Source organism: Hemiscyllium ocellatum, chromosome 6, assembly GCF_020745735.1.
Source record: "Hemiscyllium ocellatum isolate sHemOce1 chromosome 6, sHemOce1.pat.X.cur, whole genome shotgun sequence".
Classification (NCBI taxonomy): Eukaryota; Metazoa; Chordata; class Chondrichthyes; order Orectolobiformes; family Hemiscylliidae; genus Hemiscyllium; species Hemiscyllium ocellatum.
Window position 1 is genome coordinate 123324161 of NC_083406.1, and position 18058 is coordinate 123342218.

The window sequence follows — 18058 nt, forward strand, 5'->3', positions numbered from 1 at the left end:
GGTGCGGCGTCGGTCTGACACCGCGGAGCTGGAGGTAAAAGCGGACGTGAGGGAAACAACCCCCACCCTAACTCCACACCCCTCCCCCACCCCCCCCCACACCCCGGGGGGTGAGGGGAGACACGGAGCCCCTCTACCCTCAGACCGCGGAGGCCGGAGTGGAGTCGCAGGCTTCAGGCCGCGACATTGCGGTAGCGCCTTCCGCATCCTCACGGTGCACACACCAGGGAGCACAGCAAGATCCCACTGACCCCATAAAACACGGGCTCCTCCGACAGTGCGGCGCTCCCTCAGCACTGACCCTCCGACAGTGCGGCGCTCCCTCAGCACTGACCCTCCAACAGTGCGGCACTCCCTCAGCACTGACCCTCCGACAGTGCGGCACTCCCTCAGCACTGACCCTCCGACAGTGTTCACTCCCTCAGCACTGACCCTCCGACAGTGCGGCACTCCCTCAGCACTGACCTTCCAACAGTGTTCACTCCCTCAGCACTGACCCTCCGACAGTGCCCACTCCCTCAGCACTGACCCTCCGACAGTGCCCACTCCCTCGGTACTGACCCTCCGACAGTGCCCACTCCCTCAGCACTGACCCTCCGACAGTGCGGCACTCCCTCAGCACTGACCCTCCGACAGTGCGGCACTCTCTCAGCACTGACCCTCCGACAGTGCGGCACTCCCTCAGCACTGACCCTCCGACAGTGCCCACTCCCTCAGCACTGATTCTCTGATAGTGAACAAACAAGGAAAATTTACAGCTCAGGAACAGGCCCTTCGACCCTCCGAGCCTGAGCCGATCCAGATCTACTGTCTAAACCTGTCGGTCAATCCTAAGCGCCTGTATCCTCCTGCTCCCCACTGAATCACGCATCTGTCCAGTCGCGTCTTAAACGAATCTACCGTGCCTGCCTCTACCACCTCTGCTGGCAACGCGTTCCAGACGCCCACCACCCTCTGTGTGAAGTACTTGCCGCATGTATCCCCCTTAAACTTTCCACCTCTCACCTTGAAAGCATGACCTCTCATTATTGAATCCCTCACTCTGGGAAAAAGCTTGTCTCTATCCACCCTGTCTATACCCTTCATGATTTTGTAAACTTCATTCAGGTCCCCCCTCAATCTTTTTTCTAATGATAGCAATCTTAACCTCCTCACCCTCTCTTCATAGCTAGCACTTTCTAGGCCAAACAACATCTTCGTGAACCTTCTCTGTACTGTCTCCAAAGCTTCGACATCCTTTTGGTAATGTGGCGCCCAGAACTGTACATAGTATTCTAAATGCAGCTGAACCAGCGTTGTGTACAATTTTAACATGACCCACCAGCTCGTATACTCAATCCCTCGTCCGGTGAAGGCAAGTATACCATATGCCTTCCTGACCACTTGATCCACCTGTGCAGCCACCTTCAGGGAACAATGGACCTGCACTTCCAGATCTCTCTGCTCATTATCTTTTCTCAAGGCTCTTCCGTTTACAGTATAGTTCGCTCTAGAATTAGACGTCCCAAAATGTATCACCTCACATTTACCTGGATTGAACTCCATCTGCCACTTCTCCACCCAACTCTCCAATCTATTTATATACTCCTGTATTCTCTGCTACTCCACCAATCTTCGTGTCATCTGCAAACTTATTAATCAGATCAACAGTGCCCTCTTCCAGATCATTTATGTGTATGTGTGGTGCTCGCTCAGCGCTGACCCTTTACATTACATTGTGATGTGAAGGTGTCTTTGTTGCTTAGTTGAACTTGTTAGACATAGGGTAAAGTGTTTGCAGATATAGAAAAAGCATACAGAAAAGGGGTACAGCAAAAGAACTATTAACTCAGCAGGTGTTTAGGGAAGAGTATCTCTACTTTTCAGTGTGTAATTGTGGTTAATTAAATACAAACTTTGGTGTGTAATTATTATAGCAAATAAGTTATTTTTAAAAATTGTTTTCAGCAAAAAGCTGAGATAACCGAAATACTTGGGCTACACAAATGATGCAAGTTAATGAAATGTCCGAGGATGGAATGTACCAGCAGAATTGATACAAAATGTTAAACCAAATCTTGATGTACTGTTGACAAAATAATGCGTGTGTTAGCACTTAGAGAGGAAGGTTCCCAACCTGGGGAAGGGGGCAATGGGCATAGAGCATAGATGGGCAGAGGCAAAATACTAAGAGAGATTGGGTAATGCAGGAGTCAGGAGAGGTGACCTCACGCAGCTCAGAAGTATAACTGTGTAGTAGTTTGAATAATCATCACTTCAATTGCTCTCTGCAATTGGGGTCCTTTCTTGCAAGATCGTAGAATAAATTGTCTTGTTTCCAGCTTTGGTAGTCTCACCTAAATTTTATTGAATTTTGTTTCTAACAAACTGGCCACGGAGCAGGTTGCCATGCGCATGATGTCTGTTCCAGAGCTCCTTCCTGGCGATAGTGACTGTTAACAGTTAAAGAGCAGGAGAATTGATAAGCAGATTAAAAGAGCCAAATGGAGATTCCTTCTGAGGCAGTACCCTGTATCATTTTAATTACTTACTGACACATTTTAAACATGCAGAAAATATTTTTTTTCTGTTGTTTGTTTTAGGGCCGTAATTATGCCAGCTAACCAACATCCAAGTAGAATTACCTTATTTAAGAGGGAGAAGGATACTGTGTACCGCATCCCCTCACTCCTCTACCTCAAGGAACACAACATTTTTTTAGCCTTTGCAGAGGAACGAGCATCATTCCGCGATGTGGATGCAAAGCGTCTGGTGATGAGGAGAGGCTCGTTTATCAGAGGAACAGTGAAGGTACGCATCGTCCACAATCAAGATGGTGTCTTAATCATCTCTCTCATCCACCGCCCGGACACACCTTGGCGTGCCCATTTGCCACCGGGCGATGTGGATCCCCAGTGGAGGGCCCTCTATGCAGGAGTCCTCCCCCTTTCTCTCGGGGATCTGGGGTGGAGGGTGCTGCACGCAGCGGTCCCCTGCAATCGCAGATTGCGGTGGTTCACAGACTCCCAGCCCAACTGCTTGTTCTGTGGTGCTGTGGAGTCCGTGGACCATGTGTACGTTGGGTGTGGGCGTTTACACTCCCTTTTTGATTTTCTAAAAACTCCTTCTCTGTTTTTGGTTGCACTTCAGTCCCACGCTCCTGATCTTCGGGCACCCGGTGCAGAGGAGGGAGGGCAGGTCTGAAGACCTCCTCGTGGGTCTGCTCCTGGGCCTGGCTAAACTGGCCATAAACAGGTCCAGGCAGCGGGCCGTGGAGGGGGTCATTAGGGCCGACTGCCTGCCCCTCTTCCACAGTTACGTTAGACCCCGGGTGTCTCTGGAGAAGGAGCACGCGGTGTCCACCAACACCCTGGAGTTGTTCAGGGAGAGGTGGGCACCGCAGGGAGTAGAGTGCATCATTGCCCCCTTCAACTCTATTTTGATTTAACCCCTGCCCTCCCCTTCACTGTTTTGATCACACAGCATTGCCCTTTGATGTGAGGGGCACTGCTTGTCACTGGCTACTCGGGTGTTTCTTTTCTTCCTGGTGATGGAAATTGGGAAAAAATAAATAAATGAACAGGAGTGTTATAGGTGCTGTTCACTCTGAGAGCTGGCTCTGAGGGAGCTGAATCAGTGTCGAGGACTCTCCACATGTAAATAAAAGAAAGAAAAAGATGGTGTCTTAATCAGTTCTAAATGGCACAGGAATGTTTTGAAACGAAGAGAAAAATGGACTGAATAGAATCATACCTTCTAGCCAATGCCCAGATACCCCATCCCTGCACATGTCCTGTACCACAGGCAGGACAGAACCATTAGAGATGGTGGCACAGTGGTAGTCAGTTGGTGAGGGAGTTGCTCTGGGAGTCCTCAATATTTACTCCATGAAGTTTCCTGACACCAGGTCAAACATGGTGCCATACATGGATTTGTTGTTGGTTTAGTCAGCCGGGGGCACAATCCCCTGTGGACAGTTTGAAAGCTGTAAATAAAAATCTGATCTCAGAAGCTGGTTCACTGATAGTTTTCAGGGAAGGATACCTGCTGTCCCTCTCCCAGCCTGGGTCTATGTGTGTGTCGAAAGCATTGAACATTTCGGAAATGGGACTCACCATCACCTGCTTAAGGCTGATTTGAGACTGGCAGAAAATGCTTACCTTATCAACTCGTTCTACATCCCTTTTTTAAAAAAATAAAAATTTCCAAAGTGCACCCTGAAATTTCTTAGTTCAGTAAATATCCAAAAACGCAGCGATCATCCTCAGACCGACGACTGGAGCAGTTACAAAATATGGGCTGGCTTTGTCCTAAAAAAAATAAAATCAACCTGGCTCAGTTTAGGGTTCCTACCCCGGGGTTAGGCAGGTTCCTACCCTTGCCCTGCCTGGCATTCCGTAACTCAAGTTTTAACACCATAAAGTGACACCGTTTTTTTTTGCAGTTCATGTGAAAGGAGGTTCATTCACAGTTTTTCAGGGTAACTGAGAAAGGCAATGAATGCCAATCTTGTTAGGATCATGTTTTAGACCAGTGCCCCTTGGGTTAAACCTGAGCAATGGCCTCACATTAAAAATCCCATTGTGGTTCCAGATTCCTTAAGCGATAGCCTAGGAGGTCAGTTAATACACACAAGTACTAATTTAATAATCTGTCTTTGATAATAATTGGATTTTAATCCCTGTTTACCCCATAGACAGCATCCCCCACAAAACCTCACATAAATACCTTCCCTGCCCTCCCTCAACAATAACAAGCAGATGAGGCAACTGGGAATTAGGAACACTGATCATGGGAAGGGTGAAGAGAGAGATTGGAGAAGGAGAGAAATCAGAGTGAAGAGGAGATCAGAGATCAAGAGAGGTGAGAGAGAGTGACAAATTAAGAAAGACTGGAGAGGAGAGAGAGATCAGAAATGAGTGATTGGAGTGAGGGGAGACAAAGACATCAGAGAAAGTAGAAATTAGGAGATGGAATTTGAGAGGTCCGAATTGAAACTGAGATTGATTGTCTGGGAAGAGAGAGATTGGAGGCTGGGGGTTAAGGATGAGACGGGGAGGGTGGGGAGATATCTCTGGCAGCATGATCCCTGGGGTTGGGTGTATTTGGGGAATTGTGAATTTGACAGAAGTGTGGGTGAATGGCAGCTGTTGGAGGAGTTTATTGTGGAAGGGCTAACGCTGATAGTTGCAATGTGCCCACAACAGCCTGTGATAACAACTGTATCCCTACCCAGCCAAACTCCTTTGAGCTCAATCCTGACTGCTCCAGCCCACTTACCTCTGCACTGTCTGTGGAAGGAGCTGTGTCTGATCTTGTTGTGTTTTTGGTTCCTAGTGGAAGGACATGATACCACTGAAGATGGCCATGCTGCCTGGGTATCGGACAATGAACCCGTGCCCAGTTTACGAGCGGAAGTTTGGAGTGATTTACTTGTTCTTCACCTGCGTCAAGGATGGTGTCACAGAGCAGCAGCAGATCTGGTGGGGGAAGAACGCGGCCAGGCTGTGCTATGTGCTGAGTCGAGATGCTGGAGCCAGCTGGAGCCAGCTGACAGATCTGACTGACACAGTCCTCGACAGCCGGCTCAGCAAATGGGCCACCTTCGCGGTGGGACCCGGTCATGGTGTGCAGACACAACAAGGGAGACTCATCGTCCCGGCCTATGCCTACATCATCAGCCGGAAATGCTGCCTGATCCCGCCTATATTCTTCACACACCCGCACTCTTTCTACTTCTACAGTGACGACGGTGGAGACAACTGGAAACTGGCGGAACCAATAACTGAGTGCCCAGCAGTGGAGTGTGAGCTGGCAGAGATTACCATCACTGACAACTACCATCTCCTGTACTGCAATGCCCGAACACAAAGGCGGCACAGAATGGAAGCACTGAGCCTGGACCTCGACCACTTTGAGATTGTTCGCTTGGCGCAGGGACTGCCAGAATCGAAGGATGGCTGTCAGGGCAGCGTGGTGAGTTTCCGTCTCTCAAACCCAGAGACCGTTTCATCCAGCAAGTCAAAACCTGGGCAGACTGGCACAGCGGTTGAGATGTCCTGGCTCCTGTACACTCACCCAACAGGCGAACCTTGCTGTTTTTATCACAAACGCAATCGGACTAACCTGGGTGTCTACATCAACCTGATGCCCCTGAAGCCTAAACAATGGTATGGACCGTGGATCATCCAGGCTGGACCTAGTGGTTACTCTGACCTGGTGTACCTTGATGGGATGGGAATCTTTGCTTGTTTGTATGAATATGGTATCTCCAAATTCTGGGAACAAATTGCTTTCTGTATGTTTACCATCGATGAGGTAATGGAAAATATCTTTTAATCGCATAGCCATAATAATATTGACAGAAGGCCAATTGTTCCACTACCTTCTGGAAGTAACCTCCATTTGGAAATAGCCCTCCATGTTCCAAGTATGAATAGGTGGGCCACGTGAGAGTGAGTGCCTGTGACAGAGTTGGGGGCTGTGTGTTTGTGTGTTTGAACTGGAGGAATGTGTGCACACAAGAGTTGGACACGTGTTAGGGTTAGGGTGAGTTTTAGGTTGGTGTGTCAGAGGTTTGGACATGTATGTGTAAGTTGTTCGGGTGTTTGAGAGTTGTGGGGAAATATATGATTTGGGTGTGAGAGGGTTAGGGGATGTGTGTTTTTGAATTGGAGGGGTGTGCAAGAAAGAGAGAGAGGAAGTTGGAGGGATGTGTGAAAGGTAGTGAGTTGTGGGGTGAGTGTGTGCAAGAGATGGAAAAATCACAACACCAGATTATAGTCCAGGAGAGAGTGAGGGATGAAGAGTTTATGCTTGAAACTTCGACTCTCCTGCTCCTTGGATGTTGTCCTTTTCCAGCAGCACGTTTTGACCGGGTTGTTAGTCCTTCATCAGGCAGCTCGAAAAGCTTGTACTTCCAAATAAACCGGTTTCTAACTTTGTACACGTAGTCCACTGGCACTGGTACCTCCACATCATGTTGAAAGAGAGACAGAAAGACAGTTGGAGGGTTGTGTGTGTGTGTGTGTGAGAGAGAGAGTGTGAGTTGGAGGGGTGTGAGAGAGTGCCCCTGAGAGAGTTGGAGGGGTGTTTGTGCATATGTAGGTGTGTCTTCATGTGGACATGTATTAGATGGAGATGTTTAGGCATGAATATCAGCTCAATGCTGGTCAGGCAAATATTCCACCTCTCACATATGTTGAAAGAGGGATTTGGGAATATATTGAACATTTTCCAGATCTTGGCAGCAGCCTTCGCTCAGGAGGAAGAGATCCAACACTGGCTTAAGTGCACCAACTCACATTCAACAAACTCCAGCAGCGAGTGTTTTGACTGTCAGTCAACAGAAGGCCTAATGTACAGAGCACATTGCCTTGCTGCTGTGAGACCTGGACAGTGTATCCATCACACAGTGGGAGGATATGGGCCAAGGGCAGGCAGAATGATCATTTTGGTCCTGTTCAGCACAACATTGTGAGCCAAAGGACCTGTTCTTGTGCTGTACAGTTTCTCTGGTTTATGTAAAACAAAGACTCCCCCAGCACTGCGTTTCTGGAATGTGGGAGGATCACTGAATTAGTCCTTCTTGAAACCTGCTCCACAGTATTTCAATCAAAATTGCGATAGGATCGATGATCATCAACCTGGCACTCTGCAAATCGGATAGCCACCATTCCTGGCAGTCTCGTTTTCTCAACTCCTAAATGCCCACCTCGGAGGACAGAGCGATCACCACAAAGACATGAGAGATATCTCATTTGAAACACAGCAGCATTGACAGTAATGACTGGGAGGCCACAACCTGTTTATCCAACTGGATCAGTCTCGATGTCTTAATGAGGTAGAAAGGTGACACACAAACAAGGGAAAGAAAGTAAATTCTGCTCTTAACCTCCTGGGTCATGTCCTCATCTGTCTAAGGACACATGGATCAAAAATTAGCCTTCTCAGTCACTTAAAAGTAATGGCAGAAACTAGCAACTCTGGTAAAGTTCACCCTCAAATCGAGGAACAGCCAATCACAGAATTGTATGAGAGTGAAACGTCCATGTGAAAACGTGTCTGTGTGTAAGTGCAGTATGTGATTGAAGGTGTGAGAGAGTTAGTGAACAAAAGTGTGGTTGAAGTATGTTAATTGTTAATATTTGAACACGAGTGTATGTGAGCATGGAAGGGTGTGAAAGACAGTGTACATGAATGCAGAAATTCCCATGTATGTTTGTGTTCCTGATTCAGCACGTGTACTACACAGGTATGTAAATGTGGGAACCTGAGTAGGAGTTTGAGCATGACTGCCCATGTATGTGCAACTGGGATTGTGTACATGTGTGTGTGATTGTGTATGAGCCTGTGTGAGACTGTGTGCACACAAATGAGAGAGAGTATGAGAGTACTGTGCATGTGTAAGAAAACGTTCAGGCGGCTGAGACTGTCATGTCTGTACGAGGTCATGGGTGCAGATGTTGGAGAGAAAAATGGCTGGATACGCATTCCTGTCTCAGAGCCAAAAATGTCTTTAATCTGGAATTGAAAGCTGTTTTGTGGTCAACAGCACTGAATCCAATCATCGATTATTATAAAAACCTATCCAGTTCACTACTATCCTTTAGGGAAGGAAATCTGCCCCCCTGACCTGGTCTGGCCGCCACATAGCCGTGGTTCAGGAGTTAACTCTTCACTACCGTCCGGGTAATTAGGGATTCACAGCAAATACTGACCCAGCTGACAATGCCTATATCCATGAACAAATAAATAAAACACCAACAGCAATGTGCTGTAATCTTAAAGCCTTCTGAAATAGCCAAGCAAGCCATTCGGTTTTAAAAGTATACCAGTATTTTGTTTTAATGTTATTCCAACTTATGTGAGCACTGGCTGTCTTGTATGGCACACAGCACATATATAAGCTTAGTTTTAGGCATAAACCTAGATTTTCGATAGACAAAAGAGCTATTTTAAATTGTTTTCATGGGATGTAGGTGTTACTGGCATTTATTATATCCACGAGAAGATGGTGAGCTGTCTCCTTGGAACATTGCAGTCCATTTGCTTTACATAGCCCTATGGTGCTGTTGTAGTCATCAACATATATCGCCACTTCCGACCTTATGATGGAGGCAAGGTCATGAATGAAGCAGCTGAAGATGGTTAGGCCAAGGACACTACCCTGAGGAACTCCTGCAGAGATGTCCTGGAGCTGCCAACAGCCACAAACGTCATCCTTTGTACCAGTATGACTCCAGCCAGTGGAGAGTTTACCCCGATTCCCAGGTCCAATGATGGCCTCCCCCATCATTGAGGATGGGGATATCTGTGGAGCCGCCACCTCCAGTGAGTTGTTTCGTTGTCCACCACTGTTCATAACTGGATGCAGCAGGACTGCAGTGTTATAGATCTATTCATTGGTTGTGGAATCACTTTGCCCCATCTATCACCTGCTGCTTACGCTGTTTGGCATGCTCTTTGGTAGCTTCTCCAACTTTGTTTTAGGTACAAGTCATTCCGGTATAACACAGGCTTTATCAATGCAATTTGGCTGTAACATGATTGATTAATAATGCAAACTTTCTACTGAACAGGTATAATTGAGTTTCTATAATGATCTTCGACAGAGTGAGGTTGTAAAGGAACAAGCCTGTTGTGTTTCTGTGGAATGACCTCTATGTCTGGCGCTGCTCCTGCATGCCAAGCTGCACTCTCCATTAAACCAGGTTGGTCACCTCGCTTGATGGTAAGGGTTAAGCAGAGGAGTACAATTCTGCTGCTGCTGATGGCCCTCAGTACCTCACAAATGTCAATTTTAAGCTGCTAGATTTTTAAGAATCTGTCCCTTTTAGCACAGTGAGGGCACTGTCCAACATGATGGAAAGTATCGTCAGGCCCGATGTGGTAGTCCCTCCGACCGCTCCTCTCATGGACAGATATATCTGCAAGAGGGAGGGTGGTGAGGCTGAGGTCAAAGTATGATTTTCCCATTTGGTGGTCCCCTCACCACCAGCCGCAGACTCAGTCTTGCAGCAATGTCCTTTAGGACCCGACCAGCTCGATCAGTGGTGCTGCTGCCGAGTCACTTACCTATCGCAGTCTGAGCTACCTTCCCTCCAGCCCCTCCCCACCCCCTCGGCTCACATCCTCATTCCAGATGATGGGCTTTTGCGCGAAATGTCAACTCTGCTGCTCCTCAGATGTTGTCTGACCTGCTGTACTTGTCCAGCAACACACACTCTAACCTCCAGCATCTGCAGTCCTCACTTTCGCCTGGTATTTTAGGACAACATCTGCTTTACGCAAGGCTGAAAATCTGATGCAAAATTAACAGATGAAAATCAATGAATCAATAAATAATTATAAATAAGTATTTATAATTTGTGCCAAGTAACCAACAAAAAATAGCCTGTTTTAAAATACACTAAAAAAAACAGAATAAAGAGAATTACTTTTTCACGTGCAATGGTGTACACCAGTTTCAGTTGTTAAATCATTAAAAACATTTATGAAGGTGCCTGCTGTTGTCTTCATACCTAATCCTTGATATCTCTCCCAATGCAATCATTCCTCGTGCTTTAATAGTGACAGCAGCTTTCCAATTATAAATACCTACATCCACAAAGGAAACTCGAATAAAGACCTACAGTCTCTCAAAACAGTATGACAAGTCCCTGCCCCTCGAACAACAGGTCGATCGATCACATAGACGGGGCCGCACTATCGAGGGGCCAGTCAGTCACACAGTGACAGAGCCACACTATTGAGGGGTCAGTCAGTCGGTCACACAGATACAGGGCCGCACTATCGAGGGGTCAGACGATCACATGGTGACAGTCTTATTTATATTGGGTTGTGATGTGTCGCAAGGAGACTGGACTATTTATTACTCACCAGTCCCATGTAAATATCACCCCCTGGCTGAACTTAAGCTGGTATCACAGTCACCGACTCCTGATGCAGTGTGGGATTGCTGGAGAAGACATACAATGGTGTGGGGTTTCTCTTGGGAAGCAGTGTCTGATGGGACAAAGCTAAATCCAACTATCAGAGGGTCTTCTGATTGGTCCAATTCCAGACATGGAAAGAGCCATCGTCTGCAGCTGAGAGCAGGACCTGTTGTTTCCAGGGGTGCCAGGCATGTCTGGTGACAAAGGGCTTTTCTCGATCAGGCTCCGGGACAACACTGTGACCTCGGTGAATAAAGGTCGGCTCCACTTCACCTGTTTCTCCCAACCATGAGCTGGTGTCGTAAATGTGAACTGTCCCATTAAAACCTTCAGAAATGACAAGAACAATCTCAGTAGCTGCACAAATACACCAAAGCCCATGTCAAAGGATACCACCCTTATTGTTCCTGCCCCTTCTCCAACATTCAGCTTTATCAGCATCAAACATCCAATGCCTGATGTAGGACAGTTACAGACAACAAACTGCTCTTACTTTCAACTCCCTCCTCATCTCTGGAATTTCCTCTAGCCCAATAACCCTTGGAGATCTTTGCTTCTAATTCTGGCCCCTTGAGTATTTCCACTTTTAATCACTCTGCCATTGGCAGCTGTGTCTTCAGCTGCCTGGATCCCAAGCTCTAGAATTCTCCCTGCCATTGACAAGCCGTGTCCCCCCCCCACAACATGCCCCTCAATCTCATGTTTGGTGACCTGCCCAAAGGTCTCTCATGGAGGTGTTCAGAGATCTTGGAGGGTTGTGGGGAACTGCAGAGATAGGGAGGGACCTGAAAACAAGTGAGGAATTATTACTAGAGCGAAGGTGCTTGATGGGTGAAAGGGGATCTGAGCGTGGAGCAGTCAGATATAGAAATAGTGAGAACGCAGATATTTAACCCCATCCCAGCAACCCCCAAAAGTGCCCCTTTCTCCCCAGCCTCAGCACAACTGATGCCCCACCTGGTTACTTGACTTCCTGTACTGGGTCATACTTAATCTCTTTTAATCATCTTTGATCTACTGTACACCCAAAACCCAGGAAGTGAAAGATTTAAACACAGATATTATTTCCTCTGGTCCACTGGAGTACTGAACAAGGGAACAGATCCTTCACGTTCAAGTCAGTCTGCAGCCAGGATTGACTAGAGAAAAGACTTCCTCTCTCACAGGAGGGGAGGGGGGAGAAATTTGGAATACTCCTCCCTGAAAGGTTCAAGCCTGTAACTCAACTTGATGATCTAAAAACTGAGATCAGTCATTTGCATTAAAGCAGCACATTAAGAGTTCCTAAACCAAACTGAATAAAAGAGTTCAGATCAGCATTAAGGAGTGGAACATGCTGGAATGAAGCAGGAAGATCCTATATGACAGATAGGCCTCTCTCTTCCCACACACACACCCCCCAAATGCCAACATACCTGACACTGCGAGGTGGTCCTGTAGACAGGGTGCCCATGCCAAGCTCAGGCAGTCACTGTTGGGGATAGTGGTGGGTGTTGCCAATTTGGTCAAGCTCAGGGCCCTACTCAAATCCCGATGATCAGTCAGCACCACTCGGCCATCTGAGCAGAGTCTAGCCACCTTCCGGTGCCCAGGCGCCCATCCCATTGTCCAATGGCAGCCACCCTCGTCACTCACAGGCACATCAGAGTGTCCAATCAGACTTGAGCGCTGGCGGCTATCAACCAACCATAGACGGCCGTTCAGGGAGCAGAAAGAAAAGATGGAATGATCAAGAAACTCCAGCTCACTGATTGGCTCACAGTCAGCTAGCCCTGAGGAGAGAATCAACACATGTTCCTGTTATTTGGGGTCTAGCTTAAAGTGTTCAATCAGGTCACTCCTCAACTCCGCACTCTTATTCATTCCCAATGGACCTAAACCCCTTCCCATTCAATCCCACTGGACCCATTCCCAATAGATTCAATCTCCTTCCATTTCACTCCTGTATCCAAGGTGACCCAAACGCTTTCCCATTCACTTCCACTGTCACATCCCTGACATCGTCCTTACTGTCTCCACATCCCTGACATATTCAGCTACTGGGATAAATAAATTCTCGTTTCAAGTTAAGAGAATTGTGCCCCATTTTGTCTCACCATTTCCCTACCTCAGAATCTTGTCCCCGGTGTCAGAATCACCTCTAAATTTCAGTGCTTGCTAAGTCTGACTGCAGGGGCTGGAGGGAGAGACCTTCCCTGGTCTTATTGCAAGTCCTCCATCATGGTAAGCAGGATCATCACAATAATCCTTCAATCGCCTGGGGCACTGCTCCCATTTGATTCTGTAGTCAGCAGGGCCACACCAGTTTTCCCTGGGATAAGGTGGCTTGGGATCAGGGAGTCCTATTCATCTCCCAAGGTGCTGTGTGACAGAAGTAACTATCAAACAGATGCTATTTGCAGGCACTTTGCATGAGGGGCAAAAATTTTTGAGAGATAGAAAGACAGACCCACCTGTGGTAAAAAGGACTTTGTGTGATGCAATTTCCTGGATTGAGAGGTCGCTAACCTTTGAACCATGGAGCACCCGCGGGGTCGGAGAGCAGACGGTAGAGATTTTTGACCACTGGCTGCCTGGTGTCTGGTACTGGATAGAGTCCACCAAGGTGATGGTGTCTGTCACAGGGAGGACAGACAGTTATTGAAACAGAAGGGCATTACTCATCGCCGTACAGGTGGCTGGTGAGACTGCACCTGCAATACCAAAACCTTGGGACGGTTTCCCATTCAAGTATTTATCCAATTCTCTTCTGAAATGGGGACCCTGCTTCTACCTTTCTGACACTGCACTCCAACTCGCAACTCCATGTGTTAAAAATAAAATTCTCCTCCTCTCCCTTCCAGTTCTCCTGTCAAATCATTTTCAATCTGCCCTCCCCCCCCTCCCCCCAGAATTTCCAGTACAGGACAGTGGCACGAGCCGTTGTAAACTAATGGGTGCAATTGTTGAAGGACTAAAGGGAGCCAGGTGAGTGAAGTCACATTCTTGAAGCTGTCGAGACAAGTCAAATTGGCTGTTAAAAAATAAATCACTGAGGTCCTTGGCTTTATAAATGAACAAAGTCAAGAGTCACCTGACAAAGGAGCAGCGCTACAAAAGCTTGTGATTTCAAATGAACCGGTTAGACTCTACCCTGATGTGGTCTGACTCTGACTTTGTCCATCCCAGTCCAACACCAGCTCCTCCTCCTCATTTATAAATGGAGGCAGAGATTATAAAAGACAAGACTTTGTCCTTAACCTTTGTAAAACAGCAGCAGGCCTCTGCACTCCACTCCAGGCACCACACTTTAGAAAGGATGTTAAGGCCTTAGGGAGGCTGTAGAGGGGGTTTACGAGAGATGAGGGATTTCTGTGAACATGAACCACCTGGAGAAGCTGAGAGTGCTCTCCAATGGGGAAAGTGTCAAGGAAGCTTCACTTTATTTGCAATAAAACCAGGGAAGGTCTCTCCCTCCAGCCCCTGCAGTCAGACTTAGCAAGCACTGAAATTTAGAGGTAATTCTTACACTGGGGACAAGATTCTGAGGTAGGGAAATGGTGAGACTTATCGTTTAAAAGCAGAGAAGGTCAAGATAAAGACATACTGAGATATTCAGAGTTAATAAAAGGTTTCATTGGTGTAAAATGAGGACCAACCAGGACAGACTTATGATGTGCCTGCTAAAAACCCTCACCTTCCCACTGCTTCTTCGACTCAGTGAGTTGTGGAATGTGTTCCGAAAGGGCAGATGGAGCAGATTCAATGAGAGTTTTTAAACAGGAGCCGGAGAAATACTAGAGATGTAAAAAAACCCAAGGTGCTAGGAAAGAGGAAGTGGAATGAGATTAGTTAGGTAGCTCTCTGGCTTCGTGGGGAAAATCGGACAGCTTCCTGTGTTCGATTCTAGGAAATGTCACAGGCAAAAGATCCTCAGGCCACAGAGGCCCTCTGCTGGTGATAGAACTAACAGCGAGTGATGCCCAGGGAGCCAGATCAGCAGATCATTCTCACACACACAGCAACAAGCTCGGTACAGGATTACATCTGCAGACCTCATTTTTTACTCGGTACAGGATTACATACCAACATGAGGAATAAGTGTAGAAGGCGGCTATTCAGCTGCTCAAGCCTGCTCCACCATTCAATAAGGTCACAGCTGGCCTGATTGTTTCAAATCCCATATTGCTGTCTCCCTTCAATAATCCTTAACTCCCTGCAACACCTGAATCTCTCCACCTTAAAAACATTCAGTGACACCTCTGCCTTTCTCTGTGTCAGAGTTGGAAAGAGCTTCTCTTGATCTTTGTTCTAAATGGGTGCCCCCTAATTTTAAAGCCATTCCCCTGGACTGAGCCTTTTGATATCCACCTCGTCATGACCATCCAGGGTCATATACACTTCAGCCCTCACTCTCTCAACTCCAGGGGAAACAAGCTCAGCCTGTCCAACCTTTCCTCAGAAAACAAGCCAATCTCTCCAGGCATTAAGCAAGTGAACTTCCTCCAGTGCCGTTATATCCTTTTCCTTAAATATAGAGGTCAGTAACTCTACTTCGTATCTGAAATGTGGTCTCACCAATACCAGGGGAAGGATGCATGACTATAGGGAATGAGGTCTGCAGATGCTGGAGATCAGAGCTGAAAATGTGTCGCTGGTTAAAGCACAGCAGGTCAGGCAGCATCCAAGGAACAGGAAATTCGACGTTTCGGGCCAGAGCCCTTCATCAGGAATGTTAATTAGACAGCTCTTTCAAAGGGCTAGCAAAGATACAATGGACAGAATGATCTCCTGGCCCATGCACAGTTAAGAAAGGCTTCACATTGAACTAAGTTGCTCAGATCCCAAACCATTGAGTCTAATTCTTTCAGCAGCATTTGTAACCAGCACCCCCACCCCACTACCCAAACTCACAATCACTTACATTCTAAAGGACAGGGGCAGCAGGGACATGGGAACGCCACCCCCTGCAAGTTCCCCTCCGAGACACTCCCCATCCTGACTTGGAAATATATCGCTGTTCCTACAGCGTCACATATTCCTGGAATTTCCTCCCTAAGGAGATTGTGGGTCTGTCTACCACATATAGAGTTATAGGAGCTGGACAGCACGGAAACAGACCATTCAGTCCAACCCATCCATGCCGACCAAATATCCTAAATTAATCTAGTCTGATTTACCAGCACCTGGCCCATATCCCTCTAAACCCTTCCTGTTCATATACCCATCCAGAAACCTTTTAAATGTTGTAATTGTACCAGCCTCCACCGCCCCATGACTTGTCCGGACTTGTCCTACCTGCCTATCTCCTTTTCCACCTATCCACTCCACCCTCTCCTCCCTGACCTATCACCTTCATCTCCTCCCCCACTCACCCATTGTACTCTATGCTACTCTCTCCCCACCCCACCCTCCTCTAGCTTATCGCTCCATGCTTCCAGCTCACTGCCTTTATCCCTGATGAAGGGCTTTTGCCCGAAACGTCGATTTCGCTGCTCGTTGGATGCTGCCTGAACTGCTGTGCTCTTCCAGCACCACTGATCCAGAATCTGGTTTCCAGCATCTGCAGGCATTGTTTTTACCACATTCCATACACATGCCACCCACTGCATGAAAAAATTGTCCCTTAGGTCCCTTTTAAGTCTTCCCCCTCTCACCCTAAACCTGTGCCCTCTAGCATTGGGTTTCCCTACCCTTGGGAAAAGACTTTGCCTATTTACCCTATCCATGCCCCTCATAATTTTGTAAACCTCTATAAGGTCACCCCCTCAGCCTCTGACGCTCCAGGGAAAACAGTCCCAGCCTGTTCAGCCTCTCCCTGTAGCTCAAGCCCTCCAACCCTGGCAGCATCTTTATAAATCTTCTCTGAACACTTTCTAATTTAACGACATCCATCTTATAACAGATTGGACTGCAGGGGTTCAAGGAGGCAGCTAACCACCACCTTCTCACAGAGTAATTAGTGACATTAAAAAAATGCTGGCTGAGATGGATAGGTTTTTGTTGGGTGAGAGTGATCAGCATGTGGAACTAACATGGGTAAACAGAGTTAAGACACTGGCCAAACATGACTACAATGAAGGGACAGCACATTTTCTGGAAGAGGTATCACTGAAGGATGCAGCTGGCCCCAGAATTTAACACTCTGCCTGCTCCATCCTGTACAGGAGAGGCTCTAAACCATACTCAGACCCACGGTATCAACCCCTGCCTTAGTGTAAACCCCTGTGCAACAGGATTAAGAACACGATGTGATGATTCACTAACCGCTTTCATCTGCTGCCAAGCGCCAGACCTGTAGCAGGTTATCAGGTGGTCCACTGCTCACCAACAGGCTGTAGGGAAAGAATTAAGCCCCTAAATACAACATTTACAACATAGGTAAAGGCCAGTTTGGCAAAACCAGCATTTATGCTCAATACTAGCTTCCTCCAAACCCCTCTTCATCTTACCATGCCCTTCTATTCCTTTCTGCCCTATGAGTTTACACAGCTTCCCCTGAATCACATTTATACTGTGGATAGAAACAGAAGCAAGTACAGAGAGAGTGGGCAGTACAGAGCTGGCATTGTAAAACAACAGGATTATTTAATGGTCTCATACTGAAGGCATCCTCAGTATCAGTGATCATAACAAGACTGAATTTTAATTTTCCGTTCACAGGTGAAAAGAATACATCTTTAAAACATTTGTCATAAGGATGAGGCTGTCGCTGGCTAGACCAGCCTTTATTGTCCATCTCTAATTGTCCAGAGGGCAGTTCAGACTCAGCCACATTGCTGTGCTGTGCTCTCCCTGTACCTTTTCTGCAGTTGTAACTCTGTATTCGGCACTCTGTTCTGCTGCCCCCCGATGTACTTTACATGGTACAACCTGCCTGTGTAGCAAGCAGAACACTTTTCACTGTATCTTGGTACGTTTCACCAATAAATCAAATCAAATCATTAGACTCTTAATTCCTAATTTTGTCATTTTCTATGTAAATATTAATTTATTAAACACAAAGAAAACAGGGAACATGTAGAAACAATTACTAAACCAGCAGTCGATGTGGGAGGGGACCCTAAGTCATAGAAGAGGTCCTGCTCACTCCCTTCCCCAGCTGTCTCCACAAAAGGCAGGGCAGGTGACTGAGGTGTCAGTGGGGGAGCACTTTGGGGCCA

General features: G+C 47.2%; 2 protein-coding genes across 4 annotated transcripts in view; one reads left to right on the forward strand and one right to left on the reverse strand.

The window, feature by feature from the left end:
* LOC132816583 (sialidase-3-like) lies at positions 1-10466 on the forward strand. 2 transcript variants are annotated; one of them, XM_060826372.1, is made up of 3 exons: positions 1-34; positions 2583-2790; positions 5317-10466. In XM_060826372.1, the coding sequence occupies exons 2-3, from the start codon at positions 2593-2595 to the stop codon at positions 6316-6318; spliced, it is 1200 nt and encodes a 399-aa protein (XP_060682355.1). In that variant the 5' UTR covers positions 1-34; positions 2583-2592; the 3' UTR covers positions 6319-10466. The 2 variants fall into 2 exon arrangements, with proteins under 2 accessions (XP_060682355.1, XP_060682356.1); XM_060826373.1 differs by lacking the exon at positions 2583-2790 and having other exon boundaries at positions 7-34.
* Positions 8826-18058, reverse strand: part of wdr73 (WD repeat domain 73) — a 19297-nt gene continuing 10064 nt past the window's right edge. Inside the window, exons 5-8 of one of the 2 annotated variants that reach the window (XM_060826374.1) lie at positions 17163-17230; positions 13370-13531; positions 12332-12688; positions 8827-11243 (exon numbers count right to left, since the gene is read on the reverse strand). In XM_060826374.1, coding sequence (XP_060682357.1) covers positions 11014-11243; positions 12332-12688; positions 13370-13531; positions 17163-17230 — 817 coding nt within the window. In that variant the 3' untranslated portion in view covers positions 8827-11013. Of the gene's footprint in view, positions 11244-12331; positions 12689-13369; positions 13532-17162; positions 17231-18058 lie in introns of both variants that reach the window. The other variant, XM_060826375.1, reaches the window with a different exon arrangement.

What these genes read in the sequence shown, in the direction of transcription:
- LOC132816583 (XM_060826372.1), top strand. Translation starts at nt 2,593, where the DNA reads ATGCCAGCTAACCAACATCCAAGTAGAATTACCTTATTTAAGAGGGAG. An exon ending in TTATCAGAGGAACAGTGAAG is followed by an intron (nt 2,791 to 5,316) that starts GTACGCATCGTC and finishes TTTGGTTCCTAG; the next exon opens with TGGAAGGACATGATACCACT.